The sequence below is a fragment of the Mus pahari genome, chromosome 8 (assembly GCF_900095145.1).
Source record: "Mus pahari chromosome 8, PAHARI_EIJ_v1.1, whole genome shotgun sequence".
Classification (NCBI taxonomy): Eukaryota; Metazoa; Chordata; class Mammalia; order Rodentia; family Muridae; genus Mus; species Mus pahari.
In genome coordinates, this window is record NC_034597.1 from 12,950,254 (window position 1) to 12,977,680 (window position 27,427).

Here is a 27,427-nt window from a genome sequence, read left to right on the forward strand (position 1 = left end):
TCTCACCATAAGGCACAGGCTAGCCCCCAACTCATAATCACCCATGACTCCTGAGGGCTGGCTAGGCAGGCAGATACTACCCAACCTCACACCATTTTTCATTTTTTATTTTCTTTTCTTGAGACAAGTTCTCAGCATGTGACTCTGGCTAGCCTAGAACTCACAGACATCCCCCTGCCTCTTGCCTCACCATTTTTTTTTTCTAGCAAAACAAATCCTGCCTTTCTTTCTAGAATAATAAGTTAAAGAATTGCAGCTAGTGCTATTTAACATACACATAGATACAGCATACAAGCTAAAAAGGTTATCTACACAAGTTGTCTAGAGAACCTCAGGGAGAAAATAGTGGGTCTTTTGCTTTCTTGCATATGGTTTTTCTTGTCTTTTCTTTGTTGTTTCAATATAGGTCCCAAGTATTTCATGCTGGCCTCAAGCTTGACTATGTAGCCAAGGATGGCCTAGAACACAGGGGTGTGCCATCAGTCCTGGTTTATACATTGATGAAGATGGAGCCCAGGGCTTCATGCTTGCTAGTTGAGCTACCTCCGCATCCTGCATGAGCTTTTGTATCAAAAACAAAGGAGATCTCCTGTGATAGCTGCTTGCATTGTGTTCTTTATTGTTCCTTGTGGTAAAATGGGGTCTTTGATGTTCTACCTGTGAAAGGGTAATTATGCATTGATGTCCTCTCTTCTTTTGTCTCTTGTCATTTTTCTTTTATTATGAAATATTTAATATCTTTCAAAGAATATGTGTAACATATGTACATTACAAAGCACATGTTTCTGCCTCTGTTATGTAAAGCTCTTGCCAGCCCTCTCCTGAACTGATGCCTATTCTGACTTCTGTGTTTTCGTTCTCTTGAGATACACACACATACTCACAGACACACAGTGTATCTCTCTCTCTCTCTCTCTCTCTCTCTCTCTCTCTCTCTCTCTCTCTCTCACACACACACACACACACACACACACATTTCCCTAAGATACAGATACATATATATATGCATGTGTATATGTATACATATATATCCTTATATATTGCTAAGTTATGCTTTTTTTTAACTTTACTGACATGCTACAGTATAGTCTCTTAAATCTTGTCTTTCATTACTGCATTTCCATGATTAATCCATATTGTTTATTTATCAGAAGTCCCTAACACTGTATGAAGTTCTGTCTTTAACACCTTCGTGTATTTTGTTTTGTTTCTCTCTTGTCCTGTCTTCAGTCCTCTCCTTAACCCTCAGCAGGAGTTAAATGTGAAAAGAGATTAATGGGCTGGAGTGGTGATGCACACTTTTACCCAGGCTCTGAACTGGAGACCAGTCTGGGCTATGTGATGAGACCTTGGAAGGAGAGCCGAGGCTTCCCCTGCATGGGATGCTTCGAACAAAGAGTTGAAATGACTCGGAGATATAGATACCATTAGATTTTGCTTCTGTTTCTATAAGCAGAGTAAGCTATATGATTTGCATTTTTATAGTAGGGCATGAGTTATATAGTTATAATGACAGCTGCAGGATAGAAAGTTTTAACACACTAGAGTGAAATGTATCTTGGATACAGTCTTGGTATCTGAAGATCAGCAGGCTCCATATGGTGCCACTGAGCCAGAAAGTCTGAAGGAAATATTCCTGTTGCTGAAACATCTAAGAGTATAAGTTTCTTTTTAAGTATACAAATTTATAGTCTTTTCATCTTACTTCTCCATGATTTTTAGTATAGCCTCCATTGTTTGATGTGTAATTTTAAAATGATAGCAAAATTTCTGAACTAGGAAGTTACTACATTGAAAGACTTTTCATGTCAGTTAATAATACCTACTAATAAGAATAGTGGATTCCCCCAGTAATCCACTCTGGTACTAATGTTTAGTTTACTAGAACGGTATTTGTCTCCTACAGAACATAATCTGTAGCAGGCATGGTGGCACATGCCTTTAGTTACAGCACTTTGAAGGCAGAGGCAGATGGATCTATGTGATTTTGAAGCCAGACTGATCTAGAAAGTTCAAGCATAGCTAGAACTACACAGAGAAATCCTGCTTTATAAATAAATAAACAATTGTATTTATGTTGCAAAACATAGTGTGTGTATATACTGATTTAACTTACTTCAAATATAACCACTTTTTAATTATATGTGACCATAGGTTTAAAACAGTATGAGATTAGATATAAAATTTAAATTCTTTAAGATCTAGTTTTTATTATTTTTAACTATGTATATATGTGTCTGAAAGTGCACATGAGTGTGGTGCCATCCACGTGGATGCTGGAAACCAAATTCAGGTCTCCCTGAAGAGCATTATGTGTTCCTAACAACTGAGCCATCTCTCCAGCCCCCTGAGTTTTAACTTATAAAAAATAATTTATGTTAGCCATACAAAATGATGCACACATGTAATGCCAGCATTCAGAACACTGTCAAGGATCCTCTCAAGGGCAGTCAGAACTCCAAAATTTAAGTTCCAGACCAGCCTGGGCTATGTGGCAAGATCCTATAGGGAAAGACAGGAAGGTGGTAGCCCGTCATTCCCTGTGTGTTTGCTTTTGATATCAGTTGTAGATAATCATCCATAAGCCAGAACTGGGAATAAAAAAGGAGAGAGAGCCGGGCGTGGTGGTGCACGCCTTTAATCCCAGCACTTGGGAGGCAGAGCCAGGCGGATTTCTGAGTTCGAGGACAGCCTGGTCTACAAAGTGAGTTCCAGGACAGCCAGGGCTACACAGAGAAACCCTGTCTTGAAAAACTACCAAAAAAAAAAAAAAAAAAAAAAAGGAGAGAGGATGCAAGAATTGTCAGAGAAATTTGTTAAGGTTTCTGTCATAGACAGCATCATATGAAAGATTTAAAGTTAAGCCAGCATTGGACAAGATATGTCACTAAGACAGTGGATAACCAGAGCTTAATAGTGAAAAGGGAATTTAGCACAATGAAGTCTTAGTAGGACCTTGTTTGTTTTGTTTTGTTCCTCTAACCTGGCTATTGAGATAACTGTAGTGTGGAATCATAGATTTCCCTTCCTATATCAATCTTTAAATTAGACTCGGGCAGTCTGAACGGTGGTCTCAAACCCTACAGAAAAGTACACAGGATATGTTTTCTACTGACCGTGGCTGAGGCCCCATTTATCCTTATGATATAGGGTGTGGCACAACTTGTCTATGGGTCGATTATTGTCTTTGTAAGAAGCCACTGAAGTAGTGGGATAAAAGACTAATCATTTGGTTTTTTGTTTTTGTTTTTGTTTTTTTTTGAATGGGGAAAGCATTAAACAGTGGAGGCTTATTAACATCATTGAAAAAAATAATAGGTATTTTTATTCTAAGAAGTCATGCATCAATGAAATTTAAGTTACTGCAGCTCCAGGGCAGCAATTACTTACATATTGACAACTTATACATGTTTTACATGCCTGTTTGCTCTCTACTCCCTACTGAAATGTAGTTACCATAGCAATGAACACATCACGTGGTTCCCTTGCTAGTTCTAAAATAGAGAACAGCAATACGCCATATGAGCTCCACTTACTTTCTACAAGGACTGCATATACAACTTGAGGCCATTCCATACCCTTCAGATAGCTTATCATTGATTTGAAAGTTTTCAAAGCATAAAAAAAAAAAAAAAAAAGACAGTTGGTAGGAGTGTATTTCCAGCCTCTCCTGCACTAGATTATGGTTAGCTCCTTGCCACTGAGCTAAAAGAGTAACTCCAGTAGAGCTGACTGGCCAGGACTCTGCTGTTGTATATTTAACTAAATATTTCCTGTGAAAAATCGGTGCTACTTCAAGATTAGATAGGAGGAGCATATATAATAGTTATGGAAACATTTTCTGAGTCTCGCTGTTCAGTTCTTAACCAATCTTAGTTTGGGGTTGTTCTGTTTTTCCTATTTTCTCTAAAGAAAGAGTTCATTACTGTAACTCTGTCTCTAAGGATAAAGTGGCCCTACAGTACAGGAGCGTTTGCTTTAGAGTTAGTGGGGAGAAGGGTGCTAAGTTCAGCTGGAAGCCTTTAGTTTCCTTGTGGGACCATTATTTCTTTACACGGTGTAAGCATAGGTTGTACACTCTGCAACTATCAAAAGGGACTTCAGGTCTCTGTGCTTAGTGCTGTGGGCTCCCTACTTAGCCCCAGTCTTGAGTTCTCCGAGCATGTGTCTGGGTAGGATGTCAGATCTCAAGGATATGAAGCAGCACACCCCACTGACTGGGGTGTTTCGTGGCTCCTATCTGGAGCAATGAGCAGTACAAATGCCGTAGCATATTACGAGATGTGTTACTATGTGACTTTTCTGATGATGTGCATAATCTATTTGAATTCCAGCTGCTGGCCATACTACCCTGCTGTCTCTATAACTACTAATTAAAATTCTTAATTGTCATTTTTGGGCCTCCTGCCTCAGCCCACTGAGTTTATAGGCACATTCTACAACATTTAACCCCCACTCCCTCCCCCAAAAAAATACATTGCTTTTTTAATTCTTTATTAAAAGTACTAAGAAAAATGATGCCATAATTTACTCTTTTATCTCAGTTACACTCTTGACTGAAACTTGGAATAGGAAACTTGGGTCCTAACACACAGATTAGTAAATTTATGAAGCTAAATGGATTTTCTGTTTGGCTACAACTGACAGAACATAGGTTGATTGTATAATACTTGTTGCTATCCTCTCATTTCAGTTGTAATTGAAAACCACATAACTGTATTACATAAACCATGTGGATACTTATATCCACACAGCACTAAAACAGAACAAACTATTGATGCTACTGTAGTTTGGTACTCGAGAAAATTTATGAGAGTTGTATTATTGGTGAAATGCATCAACAACCACCTGCAGTCTCAGTACTGAAGTATTATAGAGATCCACTACGGCTTGCTCTGCTTAGGGCTTTTGGGTAGTTTTCCTTATCATGAATAGTACTATAGTATATCCTATGGACTTTATATAAATATTTCCATATGCTCTCAATCTCTAGACCTGAGCTGCTTGTTTTTTAACTTGTGGAGTGTTACAAAAGTGCCTCCCAGAAAGTTCAAACAAAACACACCCCTGGGGCATTGGAAAATCCTTCTGGGGCCATGCAGATGAAGACCTGAGTTCGACTCCCCAGCACAGATATTAAGATTGGTGGCATAATGACGGCAGCTTACTCCCAGAAATGGGGAGGCAGAGACGGAAGAGCTCTGGGGCTTGTGGCTCACTAGCCAAGTCAGTATGCTCTAAATTCAGTGACAAGAGCCTTGCTCAAACAGAAAAGGTGGTAGCATCCTCAGCTGGTAGACATACTTGGCTCCAAACCTAAGGCCCTGACTTTGAATTGAGATCCCTGAAGACCTACATGGTGTACAGAAGAGCCAACTCATATAAGTTGTTCTCTGACCTCCACAGTTATATCGTGGCTTACTCACATACGCATTCACATGCTCACGCATAAATCAGTAAATGTAAGGAGGTCGAGAGCAATGGGGAAGACACCCAGCTGGGACTGACCTTGGGACTGACCTTCGGCATCTGCAACAGTCTGCACACATGAACATGTGCAGATGCACCACACACATAGTCATGCTCCCAGCTAAGCATCTGCTAAGACTTTGCAACTTTTAAAATTACATTTTGTTTTTAAATTTTGCATTTCTAGCTATAATGTTGAATTTCTTCAAGGTCTTTTTGTTGCTGGGGTTTGTTTGTTTGTTTGGGGTTTTTTTTAGTTTTGATGTTTTAGGGCATTTATGTTTTTTCTCTTCTGTCAAATTCTTGTTTGCCCATATTTCTTTTTGTTCACAGTTTTTTTTCCATTTCATTATTACCTTTTTGTTTTTACTTCATTTAAAAGATTAAGCCTAAGTTGATTTGTAAACATTTATTTGTCTTTTGACTGTCTTTATTTTTGATACTTTCTTGTATCATTATTTAGCACTGTACTTTATCTCGAGATAAAGTAGAGTGGCCAAGGAAACTTGTAAGGTGAAAGGTTTCTTCAGGCTTCTGGTTTCAGAAGAATAAGAGTCCATCAACATCACTACAGGGAAGAGTGGCAGGTAGAACAGCTGGGAGGCTCATCCAAACTGCCGTACTTGTAAATGGATCTTATAATATTTGTTTCACTGTGGCAGTTTTGCATGTTATGGGTTATGGCCACCATCTTATAGAATAGTTACTAATTGTGATTTTCATGAGCCTTCTAATGTAGTCATTTGCTTGTTTCGCTGCCAAAGTTAGTCATTTAAGTCCTAGTTTGGTAGGTATCCTAGATGATGCAGTGATGCCTCCGTGTAGCCCTGGCTGTCCTGGAACTCACTCTGTAGACCAGGCTGGCCTCGAACTCAGAAATCCACCTGCCTCTGCCTCCCAAGAACTGGGATCAGGCCACCACTGCCTGGCTTTCCTATTCCTTCTTTAGGATATAATCATACTGGCAACTATGTTTCAGCATAGCAAGGTAGCAGTGGTCAGCAGCCATTTCTGAATGTTGCTCTAAAGTAAAGTAACCTGGGGAGCCACAGTAAAAGCTAGCAAGCATTTTGCTCTTTATTTGGTAGTGACTTACATATGCATTTATCTGCATACCTTTTAGCATTGTGGCTAGAATATGTAAGTCTTTCCAAGTCAGTGTATTAGCACAAAAAGCATAGTAACAAGTATTTCACACATAGTGGAAAACTTCTCTTAGATAGAAGCCGCGCTGCAGTTCTCCATACTGTTCTGCAGATTACCAAATTCAAAAACTGTCTTTTGACATGCTTGCTTTATTGCTAGACTCTTACATAAATAACGCAACAGGGCATGTTTAAGGTGTGAACTATACTTTCTTAAAAGAACTCTTGATCCTGTTCAGAATATTTACATGCCAAGCTATAATCACATTCTATGTTAAATAGTAAAACAAATTGTTACTACACAAAAGTGTACAAAGACTCTTTCCCTAAAGGAAAAAAGCAGCAGAATATAAAAAGAATCCATGTATTTATGTATTTAGTAGCAGTGCTGTTTGTTAAGGAACTTATCACTGTTTGGAAAGCCTCAGCTGAAGTCATTTCTAGAATGTAAAATGAAAAAAAAAATCATGAAGAATTCTGAGCATGCCCAGATTTATAAGTGGAATAAGTAGTTATCTGTAAGTTTGCCAATTCAGGTCTACCAGAAGACACTTCTTTTCTTAATACCCCAAGGATACGTAGGATATAAAACGAAAAATATGAATATCAAATTAACTTTTAAGATGGCTTTAGGAGACTAAGTTTGACTCTCTTTAGAAGATTCAAAATATGTTGGGAGGCATTCAATGATAACTGATTGAGGGGCTGGAGAGATGGCACAGTGGTTATGAGCCCTGACTGTTCTCCAGAGGATTCAGGTTCAATAACCAGCACCCACACCATGGGTCACAACCACCTGTAATGTTAGTCCCAGGGCATCAGCACCCTCTCCTGCCCTCCACAGGCACTGCATAGGCACACACACATGTTGTGTACAGCATACATACAGGCAAAATACACATGAAATACATACGCAGAAAATAAATCATTTATTTGTAATTTATTTGTAATGATTTATTTGTAGTAGATTGAGACAGATTTGGTGCCTCAGGCCTGTCATCCTAGTACCTGGGAGGCTGAAGCAGGATTGCCATGCTGTGAATTTGAGGTTGACATGACTGTATGATAAGGGTCAGGTCAGGGCTGGGGACACGGCTCAGCACTTAAGAGCACTGCAGTTCTGCCAGTGGATCCAGGTCCAATTCCCAGGGCCCACATGGAAGGTCTAGTTTCATGTTACTCTAGTTCCAGAAGGTCTGATACCCTCACAGACATACATGCAGATAAAACCCCAATGCACATAAAGGTGTGGGTCTTTTGGTTTTCGTTTTGTTTTGTTTTTAGTTTCAGGTCAGGATGAGATAAATGAGAAAAGGGGTTGGGGTGGGAAATGACTTTGATTCAGGTAGTGGAGTGCATTCCTGACTATCAGCATCCTCAGATCACTCAGGATGTTGGTGAATAGTCACAGTGTGCAGGAAAGCCCGATACACACTATACCATCTCGGTTGCCTAGAATGGAGAGTGTGTGCACGCGGACCTGTGACACATCTCACGGAATTTCTTGTAAACTGATGACCTTGCTCTTGGCCTTTTATGTTTTTGTTTTCTGTAATCCACATATTTCTTTTTAAATCTAAATAAAAAAAAAAAAAAAAAGAGGTCATCTCTGGCTGGATGGCAAACTGTTGTCGGTCACCTCTTGCCTGGCTCACCTGCATCTGTCTTGTGGTTGTTCTTGATGAATTCCCTTGGAACTTTACCTTTGATGATGCTGTAGTCTAAAAAGAACTCACATAGGAGCTTGTAGTGTGCTTGCCTACTTCTGTCTGATGTTTTTGAGCCCATTACAATTCCTCCACCTTCCTTAGGTTTTCCCTAAAACATGTCTTAGTTAAATGAATATTTAAACTCTGCTGTGAGCCTGGCACTTCTCTATGCAATGGTGACAAGTGAGACAGGTGAACACCAATCCTGGTGGCTTAAGGTATTGTTCCAGGGACGTCTAAGGGAGTGCTGCCTGTCCTTTACCTTCTGGTTCGCTGCCTGATACAGCGATGCTTTGTGAGTGCCATTCAAATAAATAAGGCCCAGGAAATGTTAAGAAGACTAAGAGCCTCCTTTGATCCCCTTCTCTAATATTTACATAGAGCACTTAATACAGAAGTAGGACATTAATGACAGCTAGTTGAAAACGTCGATGGTTCTGGTTTAGGAGTGGGCTCAAGGGCTTGCAAACACTCCCACTGGTTAGCAGTTAGTCTGGTTTTCTTTAGTTGCCCTTGCCCTTGACCCTCTAACCTTTTTGTTTTGCATTAGTGGCCTGGCTTGTGCTAGTTGGGATTGTTAATGTCCATATAGATGTGACATACTATTAAAGAACAGGGAAAATCAAGTTCTTAGTGTGTTGCTGCATCACAAGTCTAGTCTCCCAGCTAAATGCCAGAATATAAATTACATCTCTTATCAAATCTGGCGCATAAAACTTCAGGATCCTTTTTAATATAGTACATATGCTTTCAATAAATGTTTTGGCAAGAAATCAAATGGGTGTCTTTTGTGTCAAGTCCACTTGCATTCTATTTTCTACTCCATAACATTAAAATGGTACTTGTAAACTAGGTCAAGGGCAAAGAGAACTCAGGTTCTGTGTTTACTTTACACTCATTGAATAGTTTTTTCTTTGCATGTGTTATATTAGAGGTATTTATTTTAGTTTAGTTTTTCTGATTTTTGTCTTGTTTTTCTTGTGGACCAAAATTCAGTGTCTATACTACCATCAAGTGACCTTTGTACGTGCTCTCTCTTCTTCTCGGACTCTTTTTACCCTGTTAATCCAGTGTTAGTAACCTAACTAACTTATTCTTCAGGCTTCCATGTGAACATCATTCTCAGATATTCCTTGTTTCTCTGCATCACTAAACCTACTCAGTCCTCCTTCATGTCTACTGAATCACTCTGGTGCTATGGTCCCCTCCTCATACATGGTCAGTGCGAGAATGGTGAAAGGACAGATTACCATAGCAAGTCTGCAAGTGATGTCTATGCAAAGTGTCCTCAAACAGCTTTCTTGAGTCTGAGTTCCAAATTGCTATTTTGTAAGTATTCTTAGTGTTATTTCAGTAGAACACACACACACACAAGTACTGTTGTATAATCATTTCACAAGAAACATCTAGAAGTTAGCAGTTGACTTCCCAGTTACCCCAGTCTCTGCCTGCATCCATGCCTTCTAACAGGTCTTCTTAGAGTCAAACCTAGGGTCTCAGAAATCTCCCAGGAGTGTGCCACCTTTAAAAAGATAGTATGGTGCTGTGTGCTGCCTATGTATGTCCTCAAGCCAAGGAAAACCAACAGTGCTTCATGGATTCTCTTTGATGGCCCATGAGCCCTGGTCCCAGGTTCTCTTTACGTCCTCTAATACATTTTGCTTTGTGCTTTTACTCTTTTTCTTCCCAACACGGAAATCTTTGTTTTCAACAAGCTATTTCCGACTGACTTTCCTCCCTCACCCCCTCCATAGATGTAGTATTCCTTGAATTTTCTCACCATGTTGGTATCGTCTCCCAATATTCATACAGTGTGCTAGATCAAACTCTTGGTCACCTGTGTATCATTTTGAATTGTATGGAGCCTTTTTCTGTTTTTAATTCTGTTCTTAATTTCACATATGTCTAAAAAGTTACTTTAAACATATTTTCTTCAAATGGAACATGATTTTAAATTTCATTCCTGCTAAATTAATTAAGAAACCACCCTATTTGGGGTCAGTTTCCTTCTCTCACCACCAAAGATCTCACACAAAGCATTGCATGAATTACTGTCCACTATCTCCTGTGTTCTCCCATACTGGTTGTACTAAGACTTCCATTGTTAAACCATGTCAGCTCTTAAAATCAGGGGCTCAGCTACTTCTAAGACAAGAGCCATCTTGGTCACAGCTGGACACTTGAGTAGTTTCCTGTTCTAGATTTTTTTCTGTCGACTCCTCTGAACAGGCTTCTCACTCTTGTTCTTCCCTGTCTGTACCGGGGAGCCCTGAAAAAATAAATGGTAAGTATTAGTAACATGGAGAAAAAATGGACATTGATCTGTGAGACTCTAAATTATTTAAAGGATAGTTCTAAAAAACCTCCGGTGCTAGGATTTGGGTGAAAGTATAGCAAATTGAGAAAAGGTAAGACATGGGGAGTGAAGTCACCATCGTAGAGTACAGCCTGCCTGGTACCGTAGCATGGTAGCATGTCTACATTCTCCTGGAGTAGTGTCATATCCCTAGCATTTGCCTGTAGCATTTGACTGCAAACAGCATTGAATGACTGTTCCTTAAAAGCTAAGTAAGCAACACACTGGATTCCAACAGTTTAAGATTGCTGCCTGTGGTCCTTGTGACTTTTAAAGAGGTCCTAACAGGAAAAATTCATGAGCCTAGCTCTCAGGACGTATAACAATGCATGTAATAAGACCTCACTTGCAGTTCTATTTCTCAGATTAATGGATATGATTAAAATTAAGATGGAATAAAACTTTTAAACGACAGTTAAATAAAATCCAAATTGATTGTGGAATAAAGGGCAAATTGTAACTTGCAGTCATGTGGCTCCAAGTGCTATATGTTTTAAAATTCCTTGAGAATTGGCACAAAGTTCTCCTCTAATAATTTCTGCTTCTTAAATGACAGGTGCCCCATCTTTTATTGTAGTGTTGAGATTCCCATCAAATGAGAAATGTACAATGTAGAATTTATGAGGACTTGCCTCCTGACTTGAGCCACAGAAACACTGCCACAGCGTCTACCCTCAGCCTTTTGTCCCTCACCCCTGTTGTCCTCTGGCCTCCTGGGTCTTTTTTTTTTTTCTTCCATTTCACGTCACCTAAGTCATCCCTCCAGCACATGGCTCTCATTTTTACTTCTGACTACATCTAAATGCTGTCTGTGAAGTTAAAGATTCTTACTGAGCTTGTGTTTAAACCTCATGGGTGTCAGCACATTGTTTCAAACTGCAACCTAATTATTAAACGTAAGTTTGAAAACCGGTGATGATTCATATTTCCCAACATCTATACTTTGCAGTGTGTTTTTTCTTGGTAACAGTTTGTTTCAAGTATCAATGAATGAAGAGAAAGGTTTCTTGTGTTTTGATTTCTAGAAAGAAGTAATGAGTCTTTTCCTGCCACCTTTTAAGATATTATTTTACATTTTACAGATACCAGGGTTTAAATCTCTTCATTAATATTATAGGCCAGTTATTTCTTAATCTGTAGACTTTTCCTTAGGGGACTCTCCTTATCTATGACTGTTAAAGCCCACCCCCCAAAAAAGTCCACTTTATGTCACTGAATTTCAGAGTTACAAAAGATTTTCACGTGAAAGTCATTATTTATATCATGAAAATTGGTGGTTTCATGTATCATTGTTTAAAATGGTTTGTGTTTATGTTTTGTCATCTGTCGTTGAAGAATTTTCACTCTTCCCTCCACGTGGACCCTACATGCCATGTGTTTACCTTACTTGGACGTGTGTCTTGGAGTGCACGTGTGCCCTCACTCACATCTCTAGACTTAGGTCCAATTCTTCCTGTGTTATTTCCCTTTAAGTTAAAAATCCGATACCCCTACTTTTACTTTTCATCTTTATTTTCTTTGTCTTATTTTATTTAATCGAAGGAACCCATAATACTGTCATATAGCCGGGCGTGGTGGCGCATGCCTTTAATCCCAGCACTCGGGAGGCAGAGGCAGGCGGATTTCTGAGTTCGAGGCCAGCCTGGTCTACGAAGTGAGTTCCAGGACAGCCAGGGCTATACAGAGAAACCTTGTCTTGAAAAACCAAAAAAAAAAAAAAAAAAAAAAAATAGACTGTCATATAACTAGAAATAAATGGTATCTTATATGTTTGTCCATTACTAAAATTCATAAAGAAAGTGGAAAATGATTACTGCTACCTTCCTTTATTCTTACCACAGATACTGCAAGAAAATAAAAAATAAAGCACCTGATCACCCTAGCCAAGAGAGTCTACATACCACTGTCCATGCCTGTGGACCATCACAGGAGGGCTAACACTGTCCCGGCGATGGCGTAGTGGGGATACTCATCAAACGTCCAACACATTCACTAAATAGTATGAGTGTGATTATTTTACTTTGAAGATATTAATGGGAGTTCATATTTCATTCCACAACTGTTCAGAAAGTTTTCTTTGGTAACACTCAGTGATTTGAAATGCTTTTGAAAATCCAAGATAGAACAGATCTTGAGGCTTAGTGTTCGTGACCTGAACTGTTTATCATTTTCTAGACTAGTGTCTTACTGCACAGCTGCATTACAAGCCTTGGTTTATCATTTTCACTTCAATAATATCTTTGTTTTGATGTGCTTTCTTTTTCTGACCTTACCATCTTTTAAAAATAATGTAGATCACTATCCTCTGCCAGCAGTGGGTAATGTAAAGGTCATCACTGCAAAAGAGAATTTATTGGTAGCTCAGTCTCCACAGCAGTGGTAAGAAGATGCCTCAGTCTGTAAACGGTTTCCTGCATAAGCAAGTAGAATGAGTTCAGATTCCTATTTAAAAAGCCAAGCACATCAGCAAGTTCTTATCATGCTGGTACTGGAGAGGGAGAATAGGAAGCTCCCGGAGATAACTGGCCAGCTAGTATGACTGAATCTGAGGGTCCCGGCCATCGAAAGACTGTCTCAAACAGAAGGTATGGGGCAAAAGAAAAGGGAATGTAGTGTTGCCCTCTGGCCTCCACACACGCACATGCACATACACACACAAAGTAAAATGGCTTTACAAAGCCATTGTGTCCTAGTCACTCTTCTATTGCTCTGAAGACACACCATGACCAAGGCAAATTAAATGGGAAAGCATTTAAATAAGGGCTTGCTTACTTTGTGTCAAGGACTATGGTGGCAGGCATGACACTAGAGCAGTGGTTGAGAGCTTCCATCTGATCCACAAGTGAGAGGCAGGGCGAATGAGACCGGGCGGCCTAGCTTGAGCTTTTCAATCCTCACAACCCACCCTCAGTCACACTCTCTCCAGCAAAGCCATCGATTCTTCCAAAACAATTCTACCAAGTAGGAAGTAAGCGTTCAAATATGTTACCCTATGGAGCCATTCCTGTTCAAACCACCACACCAAGCTCAGTGTGTTGTTAAGTTTTGCTACCTCTGTAACAAACCTTTATCCTTATTCTCTTTGGTGTTCACTATCTGTCCAAAATGTCTAGCCTGCATGCAACCTTAAAAATGTAATTATAATAATGCAAATTCAGAGTTTAACATTCTTATGGGAAGATCTATTCCCTTGATTTTGTACTTGGAAGCAAAACATATACTTTAATTCCTCAGGGTTGCTTTCAAGAGCAGGACACCTGCTGGGCGTGGTGGTGCACGCCTTTAATCCCACCACTCGGGAGGCAGAGGCAGGCGGATTTCTGAGTTCGAGGCCATCCTGGTCTACAAAGTGAGTTCAGGACAGCCAGGGCTTTACAGAGAAACCCTGTCTCGAAAAACCAAAAAAAAAACAAAAAAAAAAAAGAGCAGGACACCTATCGGTATGGCAGGAAATGCGGGTTATAGAAATACCTTCACAAAACACAGCGACTCTCCATGTTTCTAAGTCACAGCTATAAAAGTCAAATGGCCTTTTACTTTTTTAGCAAAGACATTACATTTGCCAGCTAAACCCATTCTAATGCACATTTTTCTGTTTTGTACTGTGTGTTCTCAAGAAACTGATTTGTTTATTCATTTAGACAGAAATAAAACTGTAAGCCTGTGACTTGAAAGGCAAAGACAGGATTATGATCAAATCTAGGCTAGCCTGAGCTACATGAGACCCTGTCTAAAATAAAAAAATTAAAAAAATAAGAATCATGAAATAAAAAGACATTAAAGAAAGAAAAGAACAAGAACTCATGGCAATGTAATGTGGCAGTTTGAGAACTTGTCTTTGCTTTCTGTATCATTTGGGAAGTCAACTGGGGTTTATTATCTATTTAATGCAAATGAGAAAAAGAGTTTCTGCACATAGGACTTAGTCCAGTAAGTAAGATAAGCTATCTATACAAATAACCGTGTTTTCATGATTGCCAGTCTGAGCAGCTTTTCTAACTTGAGCAGACTCCTTACTCACTGCAAGAAGCCACTCATGAACAATGCAGGAAGGCTTCCCAGTAAGAGAAAGATGGCTCAACTAACCCTGGAGGGATGGGTAGGAGTCTGACAAGAGTGGTTGAAGGTATTCTAATTCATTTAGTGCCTACATGTGCAAGGTAGCATGGAGGAGGGAAAAAGCCCGGGGCATGGTAGAGAGCAGCAAGCATTCTAGTTTGACTGGCACGTGGTGCATATGTAAGGGAACAGTAAAAAAATCCTACTAGAAAATCTGTATGCAAAGACAAACTTTACAATTGTGTACAAGGATACATTCTGACCTGATGATACACATACTAGTACCTAGATGGTAGATTACAGCACTCAGACTTGCAAGAATAAGTACAAACATGGCCTAGTTGTCAGGCAGGAGGATTGGAAACCTGGGTCTCGGAGGTTTAGATTGGATGTGGCAGAATTTATTTTTATCTTGTATGAATGAGTGTTTATCTGCATGTATGTATATGTACCGTGTGTGAGCCTGACTCCTGAAGTGGCCAGAAAAGAGAATCAAAGCCCCCAGAACTGGAGTTGCAAGTTCTTGTGAGCCACACTGTAGGTGGTGGAAACTGAACCCAGACTCTCTGGACAGCCATTTGAGTCAAATTGATGAGTTTCAAGTTCAGTGAGAGTCTGCCTATGTCTCAGAAAGTTAGTGGGAAGTCATCACGGAAAGGCACCCAACATCAAACTATGGCCCTACACTCACTCGTGCACATGTATACACACCCAGGCGCTTACATTGTTCTACAAGTTACCACTAGTAGGTAATCAGGCTGAAATTGTGATGAAATTCCTATTAACTTCAATCTAAATGTGTTTAAAGGTAAAAATATACTATTTTTTTTCTTTTAAAACAGTGAAATAAGTTGGCTTTGTGAAAGTGAGTTTCAACTTTGTGAAAGGGTTTTAAGGCTCATGAACTAAGGCCCATTTGGGGGGGGGGCTTGTGTTTTGTCTCTTAAATTTTTTTTTTTTGGTTTCATTAATAGAGGCATAATTTATATACTGACTATCTAGTTTTTATTATATACTATTGGACAGAGGCCATGTCTGTCTTTATAGTTACACATTGGCCCACAGAGTTTCTGGCACTCAATAAATGTTAAATAATATTTCTATTCAGCATTCTGCAGACAGGAAGCATATGGTAATAAATGTCAGAGCACAGGTTGGAAATCTCCAAAAAGTTATACATTATATTCTTCAGAAAAGCCAGTTCAGACATTTTTGTGAATGAAATTTCTTTTTAAGAGTAGTTCCCAGGCTCAAATGCTACTTAACAGCTTTCCGGCCTTCACTTTCTTATAAACTAAAACTTTTCCTCATTGGTAATAATAAAATTTTTGAAGTGTTAGCCCTAATGCAATTGCATATGAAAATGTATAAGTAATTTCATAGATAGCACGAAGAAAACGTAGCTCATCATCTGAAGAGCATCACAAGATAACATTCAGAATCTTAAACAATCTGCCTTTCTACCCTGCCATATGTGATGTGTAAAAGAAACAACAGGTATTTATCACTAAATTCCAGTATAACTTGGAGGTGCATCGTGGCCACAGCTGTCACAGACCTCACAGTGATATTAGACTTATTTAACTCAATGTCTTTCTCACCTGAGTATTCCAGCACTACTTAAAAATCTTACTGTAGTCTCGGTAAGTATGCCATAGCCTAGAATAACATATGACATGGAAATTGAAAAACCTGATGCCAGAAAAAGGGATTCTTTGTACAGGCCATTTCCCAGTTAAAAAGACATGGCTAACCTCGCTGAGCTATCCAGAAGTGTTCTAAAAACATCTGAAGCTTCTTTCCATTATTTGCTTACCCTGTGATTGATTTTCTGACCACGCTGTGATGTTTTGGTACCTGTGATTAAGAGTCTGTCATAGGACTAACTAGAGTGTAACCCAAGGTTTTGGTCACCTTGCTGAAATGTCTGTTGTAAAAACTCTGAGTCGGGCGTGGTGGCGAACGCCTTTAATCCCAGCACTCAGGAGGCAGAGGCAGGCGGATTTCTGAGATCGAGACAAACCTGGTCTACAGAGTAAATTCCAGGACAGCCAGGGCTATACAGAGAAACCCTGTCTCCCTGTCTCGTAAAACCAAAAAAAAAAAAAAAAACCTCTGATGCTCACTGCACAATGAGTTCCTTACAGTATAGAACTTCTTAGATGGAGTAAGATAGAGAGAAAAGAAATGGGCTAAAGAGGATGAACAAAACACTGCATCTCTTTGGTCATTTATTAGAAGCAAGTTACTAGCTGAAGCCCATACTCTAGGAAAGATTGTCCAAGGATCTGGGTACCAGAGTCAGAGATCCCTGAAGCCCTCTGTTGCAGCCCACAACATTCAGATAAGCTAGGCCGCTAAATGTATTCTAGGTCTTCAAGTTTTTAAGAAGTGTACAAGAACTTACATTCAGTAGGCGAAATGTCTTGGCAGTATTATGTGAAATGTTTCCACTTTATTAGTATAATAAAATAAAATTAGTATTAGCCCAAAGTGAGCAAAATTTAATTAATCAATAGATGAACCGAAAGACTGAGTGACTTGCTCCACTGCAAAATGGCTGTAAAACTGGATCTTGGTATCTTTTCCTCTAAGCCCTACCTATACTCTTCCCATGTTGCCTGTCACTGCAGAGAAAGCCATTCAAAAAGAGCATCATGCCTCGGAATAAGAGGTCTGAATTTTCTGTTTGTATAAAGAAAATGTTATACGTAGGTTCTAGTTAGAATAATGGACAAGAGGTGTCATCATGCCTTAGATTCATCTATTTTACCCTAGTTAGGACTTAGTGGTATTTTTTTTTCATCTCTTATCATTTTAAGATCTGCAACAGCTGGAGCCCTTTATCCTAACAGATGCTCTTTGTCTAAATCCATATTTAGGAGTAAATATTTTTCTGATAAAGGAGAACGATGTGAAAAGCAGGCATTGATCTGTGCCCTACTCTCCCTGGGAATCTTCCTCTCAGCTCCCAGGTCTGGGGTAAGGATGATGGAGATTCTCCCAGTGAAGCCACATTGCCAAACCCGTGCGTCTTCTGCTGTCTGTAACAACAAAGCGGTGTTATTAGTGATATTGGACTAATGTTCCAGATGAGTGGGCTGCTGTCTGAGGGTCTAACCTGAGCCTTCCTTCCCCCTTTCGATTTCATCTTATACCCAGGACCCCTCATGTCTGAGATGCAGGTGCAGGACATATCAAGCAGATGGTAGCTCTAACTTGGGCCCATTGTCTTGAAGTGTAGCACAGGATGTAGGAGGGTCAAGGTCATAAGCTGTGATAGTAATGTAGGATCTGTGTAGAAAATCCTAGGTAACCACAAAAACAAACAAAAAACAAAAAGGAAAAACATTTCCTTATAATACCTGGGTTTGGAAAATTCTAATGATTTCAGGCCAATATGCAGAAATTGTATTTCTGTAATAACTGGTTACAAATGATTGAAATGAGCATGAACAGATTGTGGTTTTAGTTAAATATCAATTCCATTAATTCTGCTTTATTTAAGTAAGAACTTGTGTGCATTAGATAAAATAAAAGTTTTCTCATCAGTTGATGATAAAGAAACGATTGTCTTTTGTGCACACAAACATATACTTGCTTTTCTCTCAGATAGTCTGAGGATTGTCCTTTGGGAGTGTGGGGGTTGGGTGTTTGGTTGGTTGGTTGCTTGCTTTGCTTTGGTTTTTAGAAACACGGTTTCTCTGCCCTGGCTGGCCTTGAACTTGCTGTGTAGACCAGACTGGCTTCAAACTCATGGAGACCTGCCTGCCTCTGCCTCCTGAGCGCTGGCTTAGGGTTGTACTTTTTTAATAATAGCTTATGTTTTTTTAAACCTCACTTCAGAATCTTTTTCTGGTGCTTTGATCACCATGCTTCTAGCCTGGGTAGTGAACCCATGCACCTCTGGCAGCTCCTAAGCTGCTTGGTGTGGACAACAGGAAGATGCTAATTATGCCTCATTTCGTTGACAACACTCATCCCAGGAAGGGAAAAAAAGGCTCTCTTATTACAGAAGACATAGTATATGCATTTCCTTCATTGCAAAGGGTAAAGGATTCTGAACACTTGACCTGTCTCTGAAACAGCATAATGGTGGAAGTGATCAAGACAAAAGGAAGAGTCAGTGTGAGGAATGAGCTGGTCAGAGACTTCCCATTCCCGGGCCTGTTTGTTTTTGCTCGTGTTGCTGCTTGCCATGCATGAATGGACAGACCGGCTGTACTCAGGAGCAGGCAAACCTCCGTGTCAGTATTCTAGCTCCTTAGTCCCTCTTCCTTTGTGATTTTTTTTTTTTTTTATGTCAGATCTAAAATGGGAAGCCTGTAAATGCAGTGATTATCACGTGGATAATCACCTGCATCAGGAACCGCCCTGCCTCTCCCGTCTAGCCCTAGCTGCTCCCCACACGTCACAGCCACTCGGTGGCTGGATTTTAACCTGACTGCTTCATTAGATTTGTGAAACTCAGTACGAGGAGGCGCCCTGGGGCAGCACAGATGGGGACTTGCTTGTTTTCTTTTCTCACTTTCACGGCAATGGCACACTAACAAGTCCTTTTCAATTTAGTGTGATCAGTTCACTTGGAATCACTCCTGATATTTGGAACCCGCCTTACTTCTCTGCCCACCACCCGTGCTCACTCCTTCCCTGTTTTCTGACCTAATACCTTTTCTCTCTGCTCTTTCATGTGGTGAATCTGAGAGCAAAAATTCTGCTTAAAATTCTTGCTGGGTCAACCTGTTCCCCTCTGTTGTTTTGTTTGTTTTGCTAACAGGGGAAAAATAAATGCCTTTCCATCATTGTATCTACAAACACCTTCAGATCAGAGGTTAGTGTGGCAGAGTCCACAGCGATGTGAGACAGCTGCCAGGTCTAATGGTGTGACTTGGGGCTCTGGTCCAAGATCAAAAGAAGGTGAGAGGAAGCCAGATGATAAGATCATTTTAAGGCACAGAACAAGGACTTAGCTGTTCTAATGATAGGGCACAGCTCAGCAAGCCTATGTGAAGAGGCACCAAGATAGAAAATTGAGTTGGCTTTTCCTAAGTATGTCCATCCTAAGCCAGAAATGTACTGGTGCTTGCAACTGTTTACATATGTGGAAATGTCCTGAGGCGCACCTTCCTTATAAGATAATGATTTGAAGCCAAGCAAGGTGACACAGCCTAAAATCCCAGCACTTGAGAGATGGAGGCAGGAACAGAGATAGTTCAAAGCCAGCTCAGACAACATACCAAGATTCAGATCAACATAGGTTATATAATGTGAGCTCCTGTCTAGAAGAAAAAATGCATATATAAGTTTATTCTTGCCATTCTGTAATTTACCAAGTTACAGTTAATTTATTAGTATATGATCAAAAAAGCTGGCATTAAAAATTAAAACAATATAACCATGCATGGTGACACACTTCTATGAGCCCCACACTCCAGCCTGTGCTACCTAAGAACCTTTTCCATACAGTGTTCCAGATTTGGGGTTTAACTTGATAATGTGGCACTTCTAGCACCTTGAGGGCCTGAGTTTGATCCCAGTACTGTTCCTTGCCTCAGTTTAACTACTACATGAACTTGCAGTCTTTCTGTCATAGAGCAATTTTAATTCCTCAGATTCCTTTTCTTTTAATGACCCTGAAGCCCCCTCACCCCCACCCTGTGTCCTACAATTTGCTGTTGCCCAGGCTGGGCATGAAAAGTAGTTCTTAGGGGCTGGGAGATGGCTTACTTGTTAAGAGTACTTGCTGCTCTTGTAAAGGATTCAGGTTTGGTTCCTAGCACCCACACAATGGCTCACAACCATTGGTAACTCCAGCCCCAGGGGATCTGATGCCCTCTCTTGATCTCTGCAGGTACCAACTATGCATATGGGACACAAATATACATGCAGGCCAAACACTCAAACATAAAACAAATAAATCTAAAATAATAGTAAGTGTAGTCGTAGTTTTCACCAGAGCTATTCAGTTGCATTATTCGTCTAAGAATTCATTTACTTAAATTTATGACAGTTTAGAAAACAACACATTGATATCTTTTCAATCTTATCACTTGTCTTGATATCTCAGCCAGCAAATATTGTTTGTGAACTATAAACATTGTTTTGTAAGGAAATTGAAATGAGAGTAACCTTGCTTACTTGAGCCATTTGTCAAGAGTTTGTGGTGTGTATGTGTATGCATGTGTGTGTGCATGTCATTGTCAACTGTGGCTCACTAGTCAGCCTGCTTTTTCTCTAGTGAATGAGGGGTTCAACACTCAGCTTAAGACTTGCTGTTAACTCCACTGTTGATCTATAATCACGCATTTTTAGTTTTCCACACCCCAAAATTATAGGTTCTCTAAATCTGTTATTAGTATAGTGGACCATTCATGTATTTCCTAATTAGTATTTCCCTCAACATGGAGGAACTAGCCACATTTATTTTAAAGGCACTGACTGTACTTGCTGCCTTACATGGTTTGGTGCAGCAGTCGTTCTAGTTGAGTTGGATCTGCTCACCACTTGGGCTCAAATCCCATTCTTCTATTAATATCTCTTGGCAAAGATAATTTTGGAGGAATGTAAGTTAAGATGTAGAGACTCTTGACAGTTGTCTGCAATTTTTTTCACTTTCAAGAGGGTAGTAGAAATGAAAAGTAATATTGCCTCCATTTTCTATCATTCCTAAAATTAAAATGTATGCACAAGCTAAACAGTAAAAGCATAAAGATTTAGTTACATGGATATGAGTATTTTTTTGGTTTGGGGGTGGTTTGTTTTGTTTTGTCTTTCAGTAGCCTGTTAGAAAGGCATTAGCATATGTCATAATGTTCATTAAATTGTGCTCATACATATAAAGACTAGAAGAACTTTGTGTATTAAATTTTTTAAACATTCTTTTAGGTGTTAACTTTTGTAACGTTTTCCTCTTAGACAAAAGCCAGGCACGGTGACCCAAACCTTTAATCTCAGCACTTGGAAGACAGAAGCAGGTGGATCTATACAAGTTTGTGGCTAGTCTTGCCTGAATAACATTTTCTGGCGAGCCAGGGCTATATAGCGAGACCCCAGGAGGGTGGGGGTAAGGGGTATATAGAGTGGAAGTTTTCGACCCATATATCTTGGACCTAGGTTTTACAGTTGTCAGTTTTTTGTCAAGTTCGCTTCCTTTTGTTCTCCCAGAGTATTCCAAATTACAAATTTTGTATGTAGCATTTTACCCTTAGATACTCCTGGACACAGCCCTAAAAGTTAAAGACAGTTTCCTTGTCACACTGATCATTCCTAATATCAAACTGATGATTCCTTATATCTTCTGGTTTTCAGATTACCTCTATTTAAACACCTTTCACAGCTGGCTTGGTTTACCATAAGATGCAGTTATATGCTGGTTTTGTTCATTTCCCTTCCCAGTTTATCTTTGAGGCTGTCATTAGTTAAAGAAACATTACTGGTTGCTTTATAAATGTGCCCACCTTACAGATTCATTCACTGTCTCCTTTAATTTGTTCCTCTCTTTTTCTCGTAAATACAAGTTATTCAACTAAACTTTTGGTTAATTGGTATGAAGATATTTTGGCTAGAATACATCCTGGTTGATACCATGAACTCCATTCTCCATCATAACAGGGGCACAGAACATTTGGCTATCCCACTATGAGGGATGCTAGCAGATAGGATTGACCACAGGGTTACCATGAGGACAGCTTGGTCCCTTCCATTATAAAGTTACACTTTGCTCCCCGTGGCCAGCATGTAATCTGTGCTGCTCTGATTCCATGGGCAGAACCTGTTAATGACTCTAACAACCACTGGTGATCCCTGTCTCTATAAATTTCATCATGGGATTGGGAGATGATTGTTCTCAGCATCTATGTATCTATTAGTAGGCATTCTCATCTCCAGAAGAGCTTTCTGAAAAGTACTGTTTTAATTACACCTGTAACCACCAGCGTGGTCCTTGGGTTTCAAGTGAATGTCTTTCCTTTCTGAGTGAGGTCAGAACACCCGAACTCCTTGGCAGCCACTGTAAAAACACATGCGGCATCTTCCCTGTCCTGGCTTGTGAAGTGTGTTGACACCATGTGGCCCATTGTTTTTCATGTCAAGACAAAAAGGAAATATTGGGGGGGGGTATAAAAATAAAAATTAATCTATGTGAGTATATTGAGATAATTGCGTGAAAAGAAGACTGAATGAGTTTCAAAATGTATTATTTCTTCATTATCTGGCACTTTATAATTAACTGTCCTTTTTTTTTTTTCCAGGAAGCTGCCACTTTTGCTAGAGAGCAAGGCTTTGAGGTGAGTTAACCCACAATTGCACACTAAACAGATCCTAAAGGTTTTTTCTAGCTGATAATGAAGTTCTTTTGGACAGTGATTGATGTGCTATTATACTCTCAGAGCCTCGCTGCAGTTGCCATGGAAACTTGGCAGTCGTCATGGTTTCTTTGTTCTGCCAGCACAGTGTTATGACGCACTCTGCTAGGTCTGCACCCAACATCGCCTACAGATGTTATTTATTGAATTTTGAAAAGCCTCTTGGGAAGCCAAGAGGTTGGGCACAGTTTCAAGCTGCCTCTGCAGATATGGGGCCTGTCAGTTTGTTCAGTTAAAAAGCTACCTCATTAGCTGCATTACATTTCATAAGAATTCAGTGCTGAAGCAGTGGTAGGGCAAGACAGAATAGTGAGCTATAATGTCACTTAAATAAGTTCAACCCTATCGCCTGTAAATTATCGTTATGCAAATCAATCTCCAAAGGTTGTACTTACCAGTTGTTAGGGCTGATTAATTTCTATCCTGCTTATGAGCTTCTTATTTGAGTCTTGTCTCCCTTTCATCTTTTTTAAAATAACATCAGATAATTTTTTGTAAGGAAAATATTGATAATTAGCCTTAATTTTCTGGTCTCAGTTCTGTTTACCTAATAGAAAGACAATCTTGTCAAGATTTAAAACTCCATGTGGTAGTTGTTGGCAAAATCAAGATACAGTCAGGACCATGTTTCTGTCTGCATAATACTGTCTTCTAATTGACTGTTAGAGAACACTAACTTCAGTATGAACCCAGGTTAAGTGACAGATAATTGACTGAGTTTATGAATCTTTGATGGCTATGGTAGTGAGCCAGAACAATGTCAGATGTTCTGTTTTATACATCAACTTTTAATGTTGACTAGAGTAACTTTTAAAAATTATATTGTCTTATTTGTTAGGAGGGTACTTGCCTGCCACAGCATATGTGTGCAGCTCAGAAGAGAACTTGCTGGAATCAGTTCTATTACTTCCACCATGTGGGTGTGGGTATTCAACTTGGGTTGTCTGCTTTGGCAGCAAGCACCATTATCAGCTGAGCCACCCCACTCATGTAACTATAGAAATGTAATTGGGAATTAGGAACTCTACCCTTATTTCCATAGTCAATATTGTGTACCACGCATAGAAACTGTGAGTTGAGTGTTGATTGAACAATATTGTGTAAACTTTAATCTCCTTAAAGAAATGTGAATTTGTGATACACCTATTAATAAAATGGATTAGAAGCAGATTCATCATCAAAAAACAAAATAATATATGTGTGTGGTGACTGTGTAAGCCAGAAACAGTTCCTCTACATCATAGAGGAAGACTGTGAGCTTGTCTCTAAGAATTCCCTTAGTCATTTGAAACATAGGAAAATGATGTAATCATTGACTTCTTAGAAGTTTGCTTTCATTGTTTTACCACATTTGAGTCACTGTAGAAGTAAGTAGTGTAGAAAGGGATTTGCAAAGTTGCTTGTCTTATTAATTTCCCAAACTGACAACTGCTGTATAAGACTGGATAGAGTCAGGAGAGTGTTCACAAATGCAATGTGGGGCCTCCAAATGCCTCATTGGATATAGGTGCCATGACCTCTGACCTCCACACTAGAGCTTTGAAACATGTGTGAACACATACACTAAATAAATATAATTTTTAATGTGAGGCTAGGGAATTAGCACTCATGTATACACACAGAGAGACATCTAAAACAAGTGTTTTGATTGTGAGACCATATGTAAATGCTTTCAGTCATTTTTAAAGTTTTACCCCCAGGCACGGTTGTGTACATTCCTATAATACCTGTTTTCTAGAGGCAGAGGCAGGCAGATCTCTGTGAGTTCAAAGCCAGCCAGGGATACATGGTTAAGTGACAGATAATTGATTATCTTAAATTATAAAGTTTTAACTATGCTGTTTTTTTTTTACTTAAAACAAATATTCTCAAATATTACAAACTCAAATGCTTCATAAATAAGAGGTTTAAGAATATAAATTTGTACCTGTCGGTTAACTGTGTTATCATTAAACAAAAGTATTTGGGTTCTGTGATTGGTTTTGCAGATAGGCATATCACATGCACATAGTAAAATCCCAGTTCCTTAGTGTTCCTGTGATGCTTTTTGAGGATAGTAAGCCCACTACAGGCCTTATTTCTTCTTGAGCTCTTTGCTCTAAGTGTACCTGGTCTACACTCAGGCTTAGCAACAAATTTCGTTCTCTATTTCCTACCTACCAGTACTATATTAACCTTTCATTAGTTTCTATTTATTGATTTGAAAATTGTTTCCCTTTGTCATAGTCTTCCATAATGAATTAGGGCATGTAAGCAAAATGATAATTATCATAGTCACCTACCCCGTTACCTTCTGACACACAGACCCAGCTCCGCCAGTGACGTTGACAGTGCTGTGTTAGATTCACTAAAGCACACAGTGTCTTGATATGTCTTGATTCCTCTACGGTTCCCCATAAGCATTAGTAGCATTGCAGAATATATACGGGCCATGAATAGAGTAGCCTCAACCCAGGATTGTTAGTAAAAATGCAACCCATGTGTGAAATGCTGTCTGAGAAATCCAATGATTTCTACAATGTCATTAAAGTTTTCTTACTTCACTAGAGAAAAATACAAAAGCATAGGTGTAAAGTGTAGTACTCTTGGATAAAACAAGACTAAGTCGCTTTATCTTAGCAATTTGTATTTTCTCTCTCCTGCCTTAATTTTGGCTCTGAATTTGGTACACCTTCAAAAGAAAGAAAGAAAAAGACAAGTGGAGTGATTGAAAGGCCAGAGGCGAGCATCCTTCCTTCCTGCCAGCACCCTGCACTCCTTAGTTTCTGTTACTAATCCCCATCCTTTCCCAGAACTACAGTGTTGCCATCAGTGATCTGACTGCCAACAAGCCAGCCTGACACCTCTAAAATAACCTGTGTCTACTCATCAGGAAAGACCCTCTGCAGCGTTGTTTATGATGCCCTGGTGGGATTCTCTGCAAATTCTAGATAATCTTTTATTAAAAAAAAAAAAAAAAAAACTTTAATCTTTAAGATGAAGTGGGCATTTTTTTTAGTGAGAAACAGCAGCTTAGAAGAGCACTGGAGAAGGAGATAAAAGCTGGAGGTAGGCAGAGCACAAGGCAGAAGAGTGGGTTTTTCTACATAGGTGATGGAAAATTGCATAGTGCTGGATTTAAATGACAGACCTGCTAAGAATTTAAAATGACAATTCTTGGTAAAGAGTTTTGTGCGGCCTTTTATTATTCTGGAAAAACAGCTCAGACTGCAGTGTGCTGCTAAGCTTCCTTTTCTTGGGTTGAACTGATTAAAGGTTTACATTGTTAAAATCTAAATAAAAACAAGGTAGTTAAAATCAGGCTTCATTATAAAGCCTTTTAAAAACTGTCATAAATTGATGGGAATTAAATAAAATGAAGAAAATACCTCCAAAACCTAAATTTAGTTATTCTCCATATTTTCATTGTCTCTGCAACAGAAATATGTGCCGATTTTTTTTTTAAAGGAATTCAAACCATTGAATCATTTTTTTTTCAGCATGACTCCAAGCAAAGATTTTCCTTCTCTTGTGGTGTCTAAGGCATAATGCTCTCTCCGTATGGGGAACAAAGTGATTCCCTTTCCCTTCTTCCCCTAGCCTCTGGCTACCCAGAACATCCAAGCATCTCAGCCTTTCTCTGGCCAGGGAGACGCAATCACCTTGTAACCCTGAACGACAAAGTATAGAATTGCACAGTCCAATAATCACATTTGGCTGCTTAAGTTAAGATTATTTAACATTGCATAAAATGTAAAATTCAAGGCTAGGAGTACCTGTAGCTCTGTAGTCCCAACTCCCCTGAATGCTAACTCAGGAGGGTGGCTTGAACCCACAGGTTTGAGACCAGTGTAAAACACAGTGAAGCTGTCTTTAAAAACAAAACAAGGGGCTGGTGAGATGGCTCAGCAGGTAAGAGCACCCAACTGCTCTTCCGAAGGTCCTGAGTTCAAATCCCAGCAACCACATGGTGGCTCACAACCATCCGTAAAGAGATCTGACTCCCTCTTCTGGAGTATCCAAAGACAGCTACAGTGTACTTAGATATAATAAATAAATAAATCTCTAAAAAGAAAAGAAAAGAAAAGAAAAGAAAAGAAAAGAAAAGAAAAGAAAAGAAAAGAAAAGAAAAGAAAAGAAAAGAAAAGAAAAGAAAATGCATGCTACCCTGTCCGTCCTATACACATTCCTAGTACCCCATAGCCTGTGGGCAGGATGGCTACTTTATTAAACAGTGCAGGTAGCAAATATATACATCAGCTCAAAAAGTTCTGTTGATCAGCAGGGAGGAGAAAATCTACATGGCATAATCAGGAAGTAATGGTTCCCTGGGAACTCTCACAAGTG

The 27,427-nt window shown here is 39.4% G+C and overlaps 1 protein-coding gene across 2 annotated transcripts in view; it reads left to right on the plus strand.

Moving 5' to 3' along the window:
* The window catches only part of Adk (adenosine kinase), a 396,625-nt gene that overhangs the window by 291,190 nt on the left and 78,008 nt on the right, over positions 1–27,427 (plus strand). For both annotated transcript variants that reach the window (XM_021203140.2, XM_029541565.1), the window contains exon 8: positions 22,988–23,023. In XM_021203140.2, coding sequence (XP_021058799.1) covers positions 22,988–23,023 — 36 coding nt within the window. The remainder of the gene's footprint in view (positions 1–22,987; positions 23,024–27,427) is intronic.